At 53.4% G+C, this 13513-nt stretch overlaps 2 protein-coding genes across 2 annotated transcripts in view; one reads left to right on the forward strand and one right to left on the reverse strand.

The window, feature by feature from the left end:
• Positions 1–6375, forward strand: part of Atp6v0d1 (ATPase H+ transporting V0 subunit d1) — a 64330-nt gene extending 57955 nt beyond the window's left edge. Inside the window, exons 4-8 of the mRNA XM_004661696.3 lie at positions 1268–1347; positions 5089–5166; positions 5294–5470; positions 5576–5653; positions 5759–6375. Coding sequence (XP_004661753.1) covers positions 1268–1347; positions 5089–5166; positions 5294–5470; positions 5576–5653; positions 5759–5920 — 575 coding nt within the window. The 3' untranslated portion in view covers positions 5921–6375. The remainder of the gene's footprint in view (positions 1–1267; positions 1348–5088; positions 5167–5293; positions 5471–5575; positions 5654–5758) is intronic.
• Positions 6376–6843: 468 nt separating this feature from the next.
• Positions 6844–12287, reverse strand: Hsd11b2 (hydroxysteroid 11-beta dehydrogenase 2). Its single transcript, XM_012949458.2, has 5 exons — positions 12023–12287; positions 8500–8712; positions 8194–8379; positions 7948–8085; positions 6844–7792 (listed from the first exon to the last, which is right to left on the reverse strand). Exons 1-5 carry the CDS (start codon positions 12285–12287, stop codon positions 7383–7385), a joined length of 1212 nt encoding a protein of 403 aa, XP_012804912.2. The 3' UTR covers positions 6844–7382.
• Between the last annotated feature and the right edge of the window lie 1226 nt (positions 12288–13513).

The following is a 13513-nucleotide window of genomic DNA, read 5'->3' on the forward strand; positions in this document are numbered from 1 at the left end:
GCAGAATGGCCGGCTGCCTATGAGGCAGAGGCTAGAAGCAAATAGTTGACTTGCTTTCATTGAGCAGGTCCCAGGGGCCAGGTCAGATAGTGTCCGGCAGGATGCAGGGTCCATGTCAGAGGCCAAGAAAGGGAGGGGAATCAGGAGCTTCCTGTCTGACCCCACCTTGGCAGTCCTGGTCTAGGAAGCTGCTGAGAAGGCATGGAGGCCATAATCAGCTACTGTCCTTATAGCCAGAGTCTGAGCCCCGAGGCACTACTCTAGGAACTCACCAGAATTGAACCACAGGGCCCTAAGCTGAGAAGCCCCAGCCATACCTGCTGGCCTGATCTGCCCTCGTGTCTCCCAGCAACTCTGAGCTGGTTCTGGACTGCTTGTCGCTTCTGTAGTTTCTTCATCTTTTTTTTTTTTTTCTTTCTGGGGTAGGGTCTCTCTCTAGCCCAGGCTGACTTGAAATTCACTATGTAGTCTTAGGGTGGCCTTTTCTTCATCTTTTTTTTTAGTTTTTAAAAATTTGTATTTATTTATTTGAGAGTGACACAGAGAGAGAGAGGGAGAGAGAATGGGCGTGCCAGGGCTTCCAGCCACTGCAAACGAACTCCAGATGCATGCACCCCCTTGTGCATCTGGCTAACGTGGGTCCTAGAGAATCGAGCCCCGAACCAGGGTCCTTAGGCTTCACAGGCAAGCGCTTAACTGCTAAGCCATCTCTCCGGTCCTTTTTCTTCATCTTTAAAAAAGAAATAGATCACTGAGCCTGCAGACCCTCCTGAAAAGTAGGATTGTTCTATGCTGCCTTGGCCTCTCTTTCTAGCCCTGTAGTGACTCCTTGGATCACTGGTCCATATTCAGATATTGTACTCCTTCTTATCCTAAGGATAGGAGACTAATTTTTCAGTTGTGGGCACCAGGCCCTCCTAGGAGATGCAGAGCAGTGGGTGTCAGACTCTGAATCCACATCTGTCCTGGAGAAAGGAGAATCTCATAGTGTCTTATGCAAGCCTGTCTTTGGCATGGTCTAAACTTGGGTCTGCCCCAGCAGTGATTAGATCATGTTATGGCTGGCCGCCTCCTTTATAAATCAATTTTAGGAGCAAGGAGGCAGGAAAAGCTCAGGTCAGTGCACATGGCTCAGAGAATTGCTTCTGCTTCTTCCAAAGCAGCATATCAGGCTGGATTGAGGACCCCTAATATCTAGCCTTGTGGCATGGGCCCTCTCATACTCCCATAAGGCTCCATCCTTCATACTCATTTCTTTCCTCCCCAGCGGCTTTTTTCCAGGACTGTATCTCAGAACAGGACCTTGATGAGATGAATATCGAGATCATCCGCAATACACTCTACAAGGTAGGGCTCCTCACAAGAGTGGTAGCTTGGTGGGTGGGGCTCTGGGCGTGGTGGGTGGGTGATTTATGTGAGGTGCTGGGACAGGACGCAGCTGCACCAGGCTCATGTCCTGGAGGCTTATCCTCTTGCTCTCTGGCTCCTGTGAAGGGTGTAAGGCTGCATGAAACAGGTTATCCATCCCATAGTGCCTGCGGCAAGCTCAGATAAGATCAGCAGGAGTGGTTGGTGCTCCATTGCTTGGCCTGTCAGAGCTGGCTCCTGGACAGCCACGCCCTCAGCATCTAGAAGGGTCATGGGCCACCACCCATGCTATAGCCCTCAGATCTACCCTACCTGAGGCAGGACAGGCATTTGAGCAGAGGCAACAGTTTGTTCAGTTATGATGGTAGAGGGATCCAGCCAGACATAGTCAGTCCATTATGGTCTTTTCAGGTTCCCAGGCCCAGAGCCAATGCCATATCTCGCTGTCTTCATCCCTTGTCTACCTTCTGCTTCCCTGGACTGTGGCATAGATTGGCTAACTCTTGGGATGCAGGGTGGGCTTGGGATTCCTGGGTCAGCACTATTCTAGCAGAGATTTAACACCAACTACCAGTTAGGGCTGTTTGGGACAGACTGGGTTCAGCCTGTGGTGAAGTATGGAGCTGTGGTGCCAAGACCACTAATGGACTGTAGTCAGGAACATAGATCAGCAATGGGCAGGCCTTAAATGGGGGCACAGGATGGTGCCGGCCAAGAGACCTGCTGAGCTAACCCTGAGGACATCTGTCTATGGAATCTTCATAGCAGGAATCTGGCAATGGGCCACCTGGGCAGGTGGGAACACTAGGAGATTTGTGTGCGTGTGGTGTGTGTGTGCGTGCGCACCCTGATTTTAGCTTCCCTGAAGGGTCTAGTGGTAAGTTGAAAAGGCTACCTAGCGGTCGTGATGGTGTAGGCAGGGGGTAGCACATACAGAAGGAAAGCCTGGAACATGGGCCAGATGGCAAGGTGTTTGCTATGAAGTGCAGGTTTCACATGGGCAGTGGGAAAGGCATCAGAGGAAGAGGCAGGCACTGAATCAAGTCACTCAAGGCCTTGAATGCTCGGCCAGAAGATTGAACTGGGAGTGGTGGAGCACACCTGTAATCCTAGCACTCTGGAGGCTGAGGTAGTATTCTACTAGTCTGCTAGTCTAAGTAGTGAATTCCAAGCCAGCCAGGTCTACATAGCAACAGCCTATCTTAAAAAAAAAAAAAAAGCCTGGGCAAGGTGGCACACACCTTTAATCCCAGCACTCGGGAGGCAAAAGTAGGAGGATTGCTATGACTTCGAGGCCACCCTGAGACTATGGAGGGAATTCCAGGTCATCCTGGGCTAGAGTGAAACACTACCTTGGAGGAAAAAAAAAAGTTTAAATTTTGTTCTTTGGGCAGAATAGAGGGCAGATTAGAGGCAATAGTATCATCTAAAACTTTGATCCAAAGAACTATCCTAGCAGCTAGTAGGCATCATTGTCCCCATTCGAAAATGAGGAAACAGGGCCCAGAGAAGCAAAGTGGTTATCTAAAGCCACACAGTAAGTCACTGTCAGCTCTAGAGATTATATCTGGCTCAGCCTGTATACAAAAATAAGGGTTCTCACTCACCCTGCTAACAGGGAGGCAAGCCAATACAGTCAGTGGGGAGAGAGTGACAGAAAAAGAGTGTTACACACACACACAATCTCCTACTGCTCGAACCCACCCAGCTGGCCCATTGCCGGATTCCCTGCCCCAAGACAGGGTGAGGGGTGCGGCTGTCCCCCAGCCTCACCCACACCCTCACCGGGCCTAACTGGTTCTAGCTGGAGTCACTGGGGAGGGCTGCCCAGGCACCAGCTCATAAACACAGACCCGACACTGTGGGCTCTGTGCCAGGACTGCCTGCCCATCAGGCGATGTCCCAGCCCGGTGGCCACAGATGGGAGATTAGGCGGACCCTTAGCCGCCTGGTAGGTGGGAACTGTAGGCAGCTGGTACAGCAGCCATGGGCTTACAGACTCCAGGGGACAGGGTGGGGGTGGGGAGGTGACCTTGGTACTTGAGTCTTGCCAGTTTCATTAGCTTTCCTTTCCTCTAGAGGAGAGTCTAGGTCTATCTTTCCAGGTTTCTCAACCCTAGGGTCAGTTTCTCTAGGGCTCAATACAGTTTGGCTAAACAATTAGGCAGGAGCCCAAGACCTCGATGGTGGCTTCTCACACAGATAGGAGCTACAGGCCCCACTAGGATAGGACCTGAGCACAGCCACCTTGGCTGGCCAAAGGGGACTGAGAAGTACTACAGTACACCAGACTCCAGTAGAGGTTTACAGTTGTTTCTGGCCTATCCTGGTATTTTTTTTTTCTTTTTCTGTGACCACAGTGGTCACTCTCAGGCTCTCCCATGAGCCCAACTTGCCTAATATCTGTTGTTGGTCAGATTAGGCCTGGACTCATGGAGTCCTGGGTCTCATCTCTCTTAGAATGGCAGACTGTGGGTCCCAGGCCAGCTTGGTGGTCACACCTGAGTGTGGAAAGCTTTTCTTGGTTCCATGGCTATCCTCAATTCAGAAGAGTATCCTCTAGGTTGCAGATCCAGAAGATCTATGGCCATACCACATGTAGAACCTAGGAGGAGTCAGCGTGAAGGTTTTTTTAAGAGAGCTCCCCTTTAAGCATACATGACTATGGGGTCTTGTGAGTGATGGGAAGGACCTGTGGCCTAGTCTGACCTGTGCTTTCCTCATGCCCAGCAGATCCAATTTGCCTGGGCAGGAAGTACTTGTTCCCGCCAGTAGCACACTTGCCCAGTCATTGCACTGAGGCTGACGTTCCATAGGCAATAACCATTTTTCAGCAGGAACTGGCCTGATAATTTGGTTCCTGCTGTGTAGTGTCTAGGGGCAGTCTGGGGGATGGGAGGAAGAGGAAGAATGTTCTCTAAGGTGAAGTGTAGTGAGAAAAAGACCCCAATACCTAACCCATTTCTGATTTTTTTTTTCCAGTAGGGTCTCATTCTAGCCCAGGCTGACCCGGGATTCACTATGTAGTTCCAGGCTGGCCTCGAATTCACAGTAATCCTCCTATCTCTGTCTCCCAAGTGCTGGGATTAAAGATGTGCGCTATCACACCCAGCTCCCATTTCTGAATTTTTAGGATAACCTTCCCTCATTAGCCCACAGACATCTGGTTTTTCTGAAGCTGTGGAAGGGGAGGCTTGGGAAGACATGGGGAAGAGGAAGGCAAAGCCCAGCAAGAATAATAGAAGAATATAGAGCCTAGCCAGGCATGGTGGCACACACCTTTAATCCCAGCACTTGGGAGGCAGAAGTAGGAGGATTGCCATGAGTTTGAGGCCACCTTGAGACTACATAGTAAATTCCAGGTCAGCCTGAGCTAGCGGGAGACCCTACCTCAAACAAACAAACAAGAAAAGAATATAGAGCCTGTCTGAGCCTGGCTCTCTGCTCTCTGCAGGAGGAAGGAGTGGAGACATGTACCCTGAAGTGTACAATGGGCCAGAAACTATATTGTCATTTGTGGATGGGAGGCAGCAGGCTACTGCTGCATGACTGGCTAACTGTTGGAATTGGTGTGGATGTTTCAAGACTTTGCCATTGAGCTTCTCTGGTGTATCTCTACCATAAAAGGGGTTTGGGAAAGGAGAGAAAACTGTAACTAGGGTCATAACAAGACCTCAAAGTTGCCCTACTTGCTCTAAACAAGTTCCATTCTCTGTATAGGCCTACCTTGAGTCCTTCTACAAGTTCTGTACCCTTCTGGGCGGGACCACAGCTGATGCCATGTGCCCGATCCTGGAGGTGAGTACCTGCCCACCCTTCTGTCTGCTTGTCCCCACTAGCCTTGGCTTGAGAGAAACTCTGCCAACTGACTTACTGTGACCTCCCTCTTCTCCCCTTTCTCCTTGCCTGTGTACTGGCACTGCAGTTTGAAGCAGACCGCCGCGCCTTCATCATCACCATCAACTCTTTCGGCACAGAGCTATCCAAGGAGGACCGTGCCAAGCTCTTCCCACACTGCGGGCGCCTCTATCCTGAGGGCTTGGCTCAGCTGGCTCGAGCTGATGACTATGAGCAGGTCAAGAACGTGGCTGATTACTACCCGGTGAGTGCCATGTCTGGCAAGATGGTAGTGGGCACGTTGGCACCACATACATCCCAGCACCACCCTCATGCTTGTTTCCCCCTCCCCACTCTGTTTCCTGGCCAGGAATATAAGCTGCTCTTTGAGGGTGCAGGCAGCAACCCTGGAGACAAGACCCTGGAGGACCGATTCTTTGAGCATGAGGTGAGCGTGGGGCTCTTCCAGGCCTTGCTCAGCATAGGGAAGGTTGTGGCTTGGGCTTGACTCAGGCCACAGCCACCTGTGTACCATGCCTCTCTCTCTACACAGGTGAAGCTCAACAAGTTGGCCTTCCTGAACCAGTTCCATTTTGGTGTCTTCTATGCCTTTGTGAAGCTCAAAGAGCAGGAATGTCGCAATATTGTGTGGATTGCTGAGTGCATCGCCCAGCGCCACCGCGCCAAGATCGACAACTATATCCCCATCTTCTAGCATCTTGATCCAAAGCTCCCAAGTGTGTGTCTGTATGTGCTGTGATGAAGCCCATGGCTCACCTGCCTGCCCTGTGGGGTAGCACATTGCCTGAGAAGCTGCCCATCTTCTCTGACCCCCCCTCTGAGACTGCTGTTGGGCCTGAAGAGGGGCTGGGCACCACTTCTCTGACCAAGAATGGACCAAGACCCCTTCCAGAGCAATGAGCGCCCTCCCCAGCCCTATGTTTACAGCCACTGACATGTCTGAGAAGCATGTGGTCACTTTCACATCCCTCTCTAACCTGAGAACCCCTTAGGGGCAGTGTGAGCCTCCTCTCTCCTCTGTGGGTCACCCCAGAGCCATGGCCCATGGGAAGAATAGAGTATATGTATCCTTAGAGCATGGGGGAAGTAGCTTTGCAGCCCCCTCCCTCAGCTCTGCACCTCTGAAACAATAAAATTGCCCTCTCTAAACTCATTGTCTGCTGCCTCCTTTAGGCCCTAGTTCCTCTCCCAAGCCCCTAACTTTCTTCATGACCACATCTTTGCCAAGCCTACTCCTGCAAGTCAGCAGCTCAAATTCCTCAAAGTTACAAGGATTCCCTAGAGGACTCAGATGCAGAGATAGGTAGGAGCTGGATCCTGGCCTGTGAGGTCCTACTGACCTCCATAATTGCTTCACTTTGCCCTGTAGCTCCCTACAGTCTGGGTATTACCCTCATCTCACTATACAGAACCCTAGACCTATGGAGACATTATTTGCCAAAGGTCAGTGAAGGAACAGTGTGAACCAGAGTGCCTGGGAAGTATAGTCAGGTCTGTGCCCAGGCCCTGGCCCCCATGCTGAGCCCCAGGAGCTCCCAGGCAGTTCCTAACCTCTGCCACAGAGCCACACCCTGTCACCCAGGCAACCAGGCAGCCACCTCCTCCAAACACTGCATCTCCTTTATTCTAGGAGAAATAAAATTTAATCTTTATTTTTAAAAGTAGCAATCAGGCAAGTATGACACAGTTTCCCTGTGGCTTAGGGGTTGGTGGCTGGGGTCTTAAATCTTGAGCCAGTCAAGAGGCAGTTGGGATTTACCCTGGAATTGCAGCATTGAGGCACTGGTGCAGAGACAGTCCTGAGGAGGTCCCCATCCTCCCAGTCACTCCCAAGTTTGCAGAGGAACTGTCTGTAGAGTCCTGTGAAAGGCTGCAGCTAAGTTTTGCACTAAATTCTCCATCCAACTATGTTCTTCAGACTGCATGGCGGAGAGTTGTGCCCAGTAGGGTCTGTGTGGGCTCAGGAAGCAGCAGAAAGGTCCAGAGTCTCACTGGCAAACCGCATCCAACCAGACATTGGCAGTGTAGGCTGGGTTTCTTTATGCCAGGCTCTAGGGCACACTTGGAGGGGGCAGTTCATAATGGTCAGGAGAGAAGGCCAAGGGCTCATGGAGCCTCCTGTGCTAGAGCAGCTAGGCCATTTATATATACACAGCTCACCGAGCCGCCACTGGGGAAGGGTTGGGGTTTGGGTCCTGGGGTGTGTCCTGAGCAGTGGCCGTGCCAGGTTGGCCTGGCCTCAGCGCTCGAGGCAGGCAGTGACTGATGAAGAAGATCTGCAGGAAGCGGCGCCGCAGGCCCTCTGGCAGGTAGAAGTGGATGAAGTACATGAGGCCCAGGCCACGGCCTGGGTAATAGCGGTGGCGAGGCCGTGCTGCCAGCAGTGCATCAATAATGGCATCTACGACAGGGCTGAGGTCGGGCAGTGCCAGGCTGAGTGAATGCAGGAACTGCCCGTGCAAGTGCTCAATGTAGTCTTCGCCGTAGGCCTGCAGCAGCTCTCTAGGCAGGCTGGCCAGCAGCAGTTGCTTTCGCTTCTCCCAGTGGTTCACATTTGTCACTGACTCTGAAGAAGGGATGGCAAGGTGAGAGGCTGACAGCTGAGAAAACCAAAGGCCACTAGTCTGTCTAACCTGAGCTATGCCTCCAGCTGAGTCCACACCAGCTCCTCAGATCTGCTCTGGGCCCCAAACATGCCCCACTCCAAAACCGGTCCCTCACCTGTCTTGAAGCACCCAGGCTGGATGACGCTGACCTTCACACCCCAGGGAAGCAGTTCACAGCTGAACGTGTCCATAAGCAGTGCTATGGCTGCCTTGGAGGTTCCATAGGCTGCCAAGCATGGGTATGGCATGTCTCCTGAGGATAGAATTGGAGGTGAGGGAGGCAGCCAGGGACTCCCTAAATCCACCCCTTACCCTGTAGCGGCTCCTTTACTGCTGTATTTTAGACGAATAGGGCACTTACCTGCTGGACTGCCCACAGTCACAATGCGACCCCTTGAGCGGCGTAGGAGTGGCAGGAGGCCTTTTGTTAGTTCAAGTGCACCAAAAAAGTTCACCTCCATGCAGTTGCGAAATGTGGCCACTGGAGACAGCTCCACATCAGCCACTACATCATTGAGGCCGGCATTGTTAACCAGGCCCCACAAACCTGATGGCACAGAAGCAGTGGGGGAGGTCTCAGGTTAGTCTAGAGTAGCAAAGCCGCAGTCCATATCTCCCTCACACCCACCTAGCCAGACCCACTCTTACTGAAGATGTCCCTACTGACCAGTGCTGGTAGTGTGAGCCTTGGTGAACTCCAGGACACGGTTAATGTCCTCTGGCTTGGTCAGGTCCATCTGCAGCAGCCGCAGGCGAGGGGAACAGCAGGCACGTAGTTCTTGGGCACCAGGGCTATTCAAGTCCAACACAGTGGCCAGCACTGTGAAGCCCATGGCATCCAGTTTTTTGGCTGTCTCCTTACCAAAACCAGTGTCACAGCCTAGCCAGGGCAGAATAGTTGGTGAATTCCCACAATGATCCAGACCAGCTCAAAATAACCCAAGATCTATGCCAGGTCTGGGTAGGATCCAGGTTCCTGAATGCTCAACCCAGTAGCAGTCAATAGCCTTCCCTCCTTCCCTACGTACATCTCGGTCAAGTTTTGCCTTTCTTTATTTTATTATTTTTTTTTATTTTTGTTTAGAGAGAGAATGGGCAGGCCAGGGCCTTCAACCACTGCAAGCAAACCACACACATGCACCACCTTGTGCATCTGACTAACGTGGGTCCTGGGGAATCAAACCTGGGTCCTTTGGCTTTGCAGGCAAATGCCTTAACCACTAAGCCAACTCTCCAGCCCAGGCCTTACCTTTCTAGCTGAGTCCTGAGTACCAACTTTGTCACAGTGTTCCTGGTCCCTCATAGCTACCCCATCAAATGTGGCTGGTGAGCCTCTGAAGAACCAGAGACCTAGTACTGTCTCACCCTGCCACCTGAGTCTATCCTCTACCTCAGCAGCCAGAGAGATATTTCCAAAAGTTAACAGTATCATTCTGTTGCTGAAAATTTTCCCCAAGGCTCCTGCCACCCTTAGGACACTGTGGTACTTAGTATGAAGCCCAAACTCTGGTGCCATCATTCAAGCTCTCCCAGCCTCAGCATACCCCCTCTCTTCATATCCTCAACACCACCTAATGTTCCAGGCTATAGGCAAGCTGGAGGCACATCTGCACTCCCCCACCCTTGGAATTCCATCAGTGACAACAGGCATATTTTCTGAGCCCCAGACCACTTGCCTCACAGGATATGGACTATGGTGGGTGAACAAAACAGACCTGCATCTGAATCCCTTCCCACAGCACCAGTGTGACCTGAGGTCAGTAACCACTCTTGGAGGCTTAATTTCTCGTCCTTGGTATGCGGAGATAAGAACCACCAGGCAAGGCCAGTGTGGGGGTCCCTGGTATTGATAAGCCCCTGCTTCCTTGAAGGTTTCCATTCTGATTCTGGCTCCGTGGGTGGCCAGTGAGGGGAGGAGGAAGCTCTGTGCAGCCAGCCCTAGGGTTCTGCAGAGCAGCTCAGCTTCCCCACTCCTGGATGATCAGCACCCCTCCCCATCACAGCCCCGCCCCCTCCGCTGAGAGAACAAAGCTGGGCAGGGGGCTGCGAACTGGGCTTTGTGTGGCTGGGGCCCGCCAGCCCGCCAGACTGTGCTGAGGGGTCCTTCCCGGGCAAGTCTGGCTGGGGGAGGGGAGTGTGCACTCACAGACACACATATTTTGCAGACAGCCTTCTACTGGAAAACTAAGGCCTCCATGAGCCTCAGCTCCAGGGGCCCAACAATCATCCCTGTTTTACCCTCTTGGTCACCTACACACACTCATATACCTGTATGTACCTCCAACCTACCTGGATGGTCACACATGAGCTTGACCCCTGTCACCATCAGCACACAGATAATGCCACATGCATGCACACAAGGCATCTGGACACACAGCCCAAACCCTACACCATGGCTGACCCTGCAGAGTAGCTTTGGCAAACAGTTCTCAAGGGCATTCTTGAAGGGGTGAGTGCTAGCTCTGGAGGCAAAAGGAACTCTTGGAAGGCAGGGAAGTTCCACGAGGTGACAGTGTCTAAAAGCTGAGCTTAAGTGTCTTGCAACTTGGTGTTGATTAAGGAAACCCCAGAATTTGTGGGCACTAAGAAACTAGAAGCCCAAGCTGATGATTACACAGGAGTAGATCCTCTTCCCACTCCTAAACAATGAGCTTTGCAAACAGATATGGAAGGAGTCCAGTCACTGAAAGCATCCCTCTTTTCACCTTTTGCTCAAACTCATAACTAGAAGGAACAGCAAAGCTCAGAGGTGAGAGCTCTGGAAAGACTGCCCAGAGTAGCCACTAGTACCTGAGATGGCCAGGGTCCTGTTAAGGTAGCTCACACTAGAAGGTGGGAAGAAATCTGTCCTGTCTTTGAAAGCAAAGCTCACAACCTAGTCCCTGCTTTATCCCAAAGGGGTCTGGTAGCTTTCCTTCCATAAGCCCCTGAAACCACGGAGTTGACTGAGGCTTCATAGTCACCATTGGGGAATCTCTCCCATCCAGCTTGAGTCCTGCTCAATCTACAGTCTCTCTGTTGAAGCCTTAAGCTTTTGTGCCACCCTCTTCTTCTCTCCCACTTTAGCACAATCTGGCTTCTTACCTGACATTCAAGGCTCCTCCTAAGGAAACCTCATATCCCAACACACTTCCGCAGCCAGACTAGTTATTGACTATCACCTACTCAGGTCATGCATATTCCACCTTAAGTTTTTGTTTCACACCCTTTCTGTGATCCAGGACACCTTTCATATTACTAGCTATCTTCACCCAAACCCAGCTCAAGGATTTCCTTCTGAATTCTTTTAACCCCATCTGATTGATCATGCAGGATGCTTTTAATGGATAGAGATCTCTGAGAAGCCATGGTAGTTGGGGGAGAAACTAGGCTGCCCCTCCTCCCATGCAATGTACCAATGCCCTCTGGCCTTTCTCCCCCTCCCCACTTCCTGCTGGGTCTGGAGCCCCCCTTCCCCTTCCCTCTCTCTGATGACAGATTTATTCCCTGCTCCAGACAAAGGGAGCTCAGCCAGGCAGCCAGAGGCACCTGAGCCCGGTTCTCCAAGACCCCTTTCCTGGACACTGAGGACCAGGCGGGACGGGATGAGGTGCCGTATGCAGACTGCATACCGTTACCTCTGCAGTTTGACGAAGTGTGTGGCTGGACCTGAAAAGCAGTTGAATGCCGAGCTGTTGTAACTTCAAGTGTTTCTAAACTCTAAGGATCCCAGCCAATGGGGTGGACGGAGCTTGCCATCTAAGCTCCTTCCTCTGATCCCCCAGAGAATAGAAAATGGGGTGTCCCACGTGGGGATGTCAAGCGGAGTTCAAATCATGGCTATCCTCCCGTCTCGTCTCAGGTCTTCTGACATCCCTCCGAGTACTGTACTCTGCACCATGCCCGATCTTTTGGGGAGGGACACGACATAAACTCCAAGGGGCTCTCCTTTTCTCAGCCACTGGTTTCCTTTGAGCACCTGCCCACTCTACCTTTTTCCCCTCCAACATTCCCTGCAGCGGCAGATAGATAGCCCGTCCTTGGAGAGCTGCCCTGAGCTTCCTACTTGGCTCACTCTCTTGAACCCAGGGGAGGGGCACGCTCACTTCTGCGCTGGGGAGCCCGCCTTGGCAGTGCCCAAGGAGAATCCTCTTCTAAGTGTGGCGGTCCCGCCCTCGAGCCTGGAGTCCCCGCGCTCTGCGCGCACTCACCGGTGATGAGCACCGCGCGAGTGGCCACGGGCAAGCGAGGCGAGCGCGCCAGGCGGGACAACGTGATCCAGCCGGCGGCAGCCAGCACGGCGAGTGCGGCCGGCGGGGGCAGCAAGTGCTGGCATAGCCAGTCTAGAGCCGCCAGCAGCGCCAGCGCCGCCAGCAACGGGCGGCCCAGACGCAGGTCTGAGCGCAGCAGCTGCAGCAGCGCGCGGGCCGCCACGAGCAGCCAGGCGCCGCCCGACGGCCAAGGCCAGCGCTCCATGGCGGCTGGGCCGGGCCGGGCCGGCCGGGGCGGGGCGGGGGCCGGGTGTGGGGGGGTGGAGAGCGAGGAGAGGGACTCGGGGCCGGGACGCAGGGTGCAGGAACACCGGCCTGGGGTGGGAGGGGTACTCGCTTTCTCCGCTGGCCCTGGGACCCAGCTTATAAAGCGCCCCGGGGGCGGGGCGAGGGAGGGGCGGAGGCGGGGCAGGGGTGGGGCTTGCCTGCACTTTACTCTCGGCACCCTTCGCCGGGCAGGTGCCCCCCCCACCTGCCCCGCCCCCTCGGCCAGATCCGCTTTCGAAGAAGCCGGAACAAAGTCCCAAGTTGCTGCTCTAGGCGGAGCCGTCTGCCACGGGCATGCGGGGGGGAAGGGGGGGCGTGTCGGGGGGGTGGCGGAGGGTAGAAGGCCCGTCGGCCCAACCTTATGCCCTGCATCCATTCACTTCTGCGCCTCCACCCTAGCGCCAAGGGCTCAGAGCCGCCGAGCCCAGGTGCGCACATGCAGTTTACACTTGCTCAAAATAGCCAAAGACGCGCACAACTTAAGTCCTTAGCGTACGCGCCCAGATGCACACTCACAGACCAGAGTGGCCATCTGGTCTTGGGAGTTTGTGTCCCTCCTTCCCCCTTTCTTCCAGTGCCCAGATCTGGAGGTGCACAATCCCACCTCCTGTCACACAGGTGTGTGTGTGAGTGTGTGTGTGTAGGTCTGGGTGAGAAGTCAGACGATGTGCCATGTCTAAGCCTCCCTTTACTTTTGACTCACTTGCGCTCAAGAGCCAAAAAGTCAAAGGGAACACCTGGAGAGTCAACGAAGGTAACCTGTAGGACAGGGTGGTCTTGTCTTGCTTCCTCGAATCCTCAGGGGATAAAATAAGTCGTGTGTGGGTGCATTTCCCACCCTGTGTGTATGAAGGTCCTTGTTCGTGTGTGGCCTGGCACCCCTCTGCCACCCCCGTGTCTGGCACCCTGTGCCTAGCATGCATGCCCAGTCTCTGCATGGTGCCAGTGAGTTGCTGGAAGTTGGTGCCAGTACCTGGGTGCCAGGCCCTATGCTGAGGAGAATAGATGCAACCTATAGCATGGAAGATCCTTGGTCCCATGAGCCTTCAGGCCTTCCCCAGTTTCTCATCTCTGCCCTCTTTAGGTTCTGGAAGGCTATGGACTCCTTGTCACAGCTCCCAGTCCTGTGGCTCATTTTTTCCTATGCCCAGAGTCTGTGCCAGG

The sequence above is a fragment of the Jaculus jaculus genome, chromosome 1 (genome assembly GCF_020740685.1).
Source record: "Jaculus jaculus isolate mJacJac1 chromosome 1, mJacJac1.mat.Y.cur, whole genome shotgun sequence".
NCBI classification, from domain to species: Eukaryota; Metazoa; Chordata; class Mammalia; order Rodentia; family Dipodidae; genus Jaculus; species Jaculus jaculus.

Excerpts from the sequence above, each read along its gene's own strand:
- Hsd11b2 (XM_012949458.2), bottom strand. The coding sequence starts at position 12,287 with ATGGAGCGCTGGCCTTGGCCGTCGGGCGGCGCCTGGCTGCTCGTGGCG. Across the intron at positions 8,380-8,499 it reads GGCTCACACTACCAGCACTG|GTTTGTGGGGCCTGGTTAAC; the intron begins GTCAGTAGGGAC and ends CTGTGCCATCAG. Across the intron at positions 7,793-7,947 it reads GCCTGGGTGCTTCAAGACAG|AGTCAGTGACAAATGTGAAC; the intron begins GTGAGGGACCGG and ends TCCCTTCTTCAG.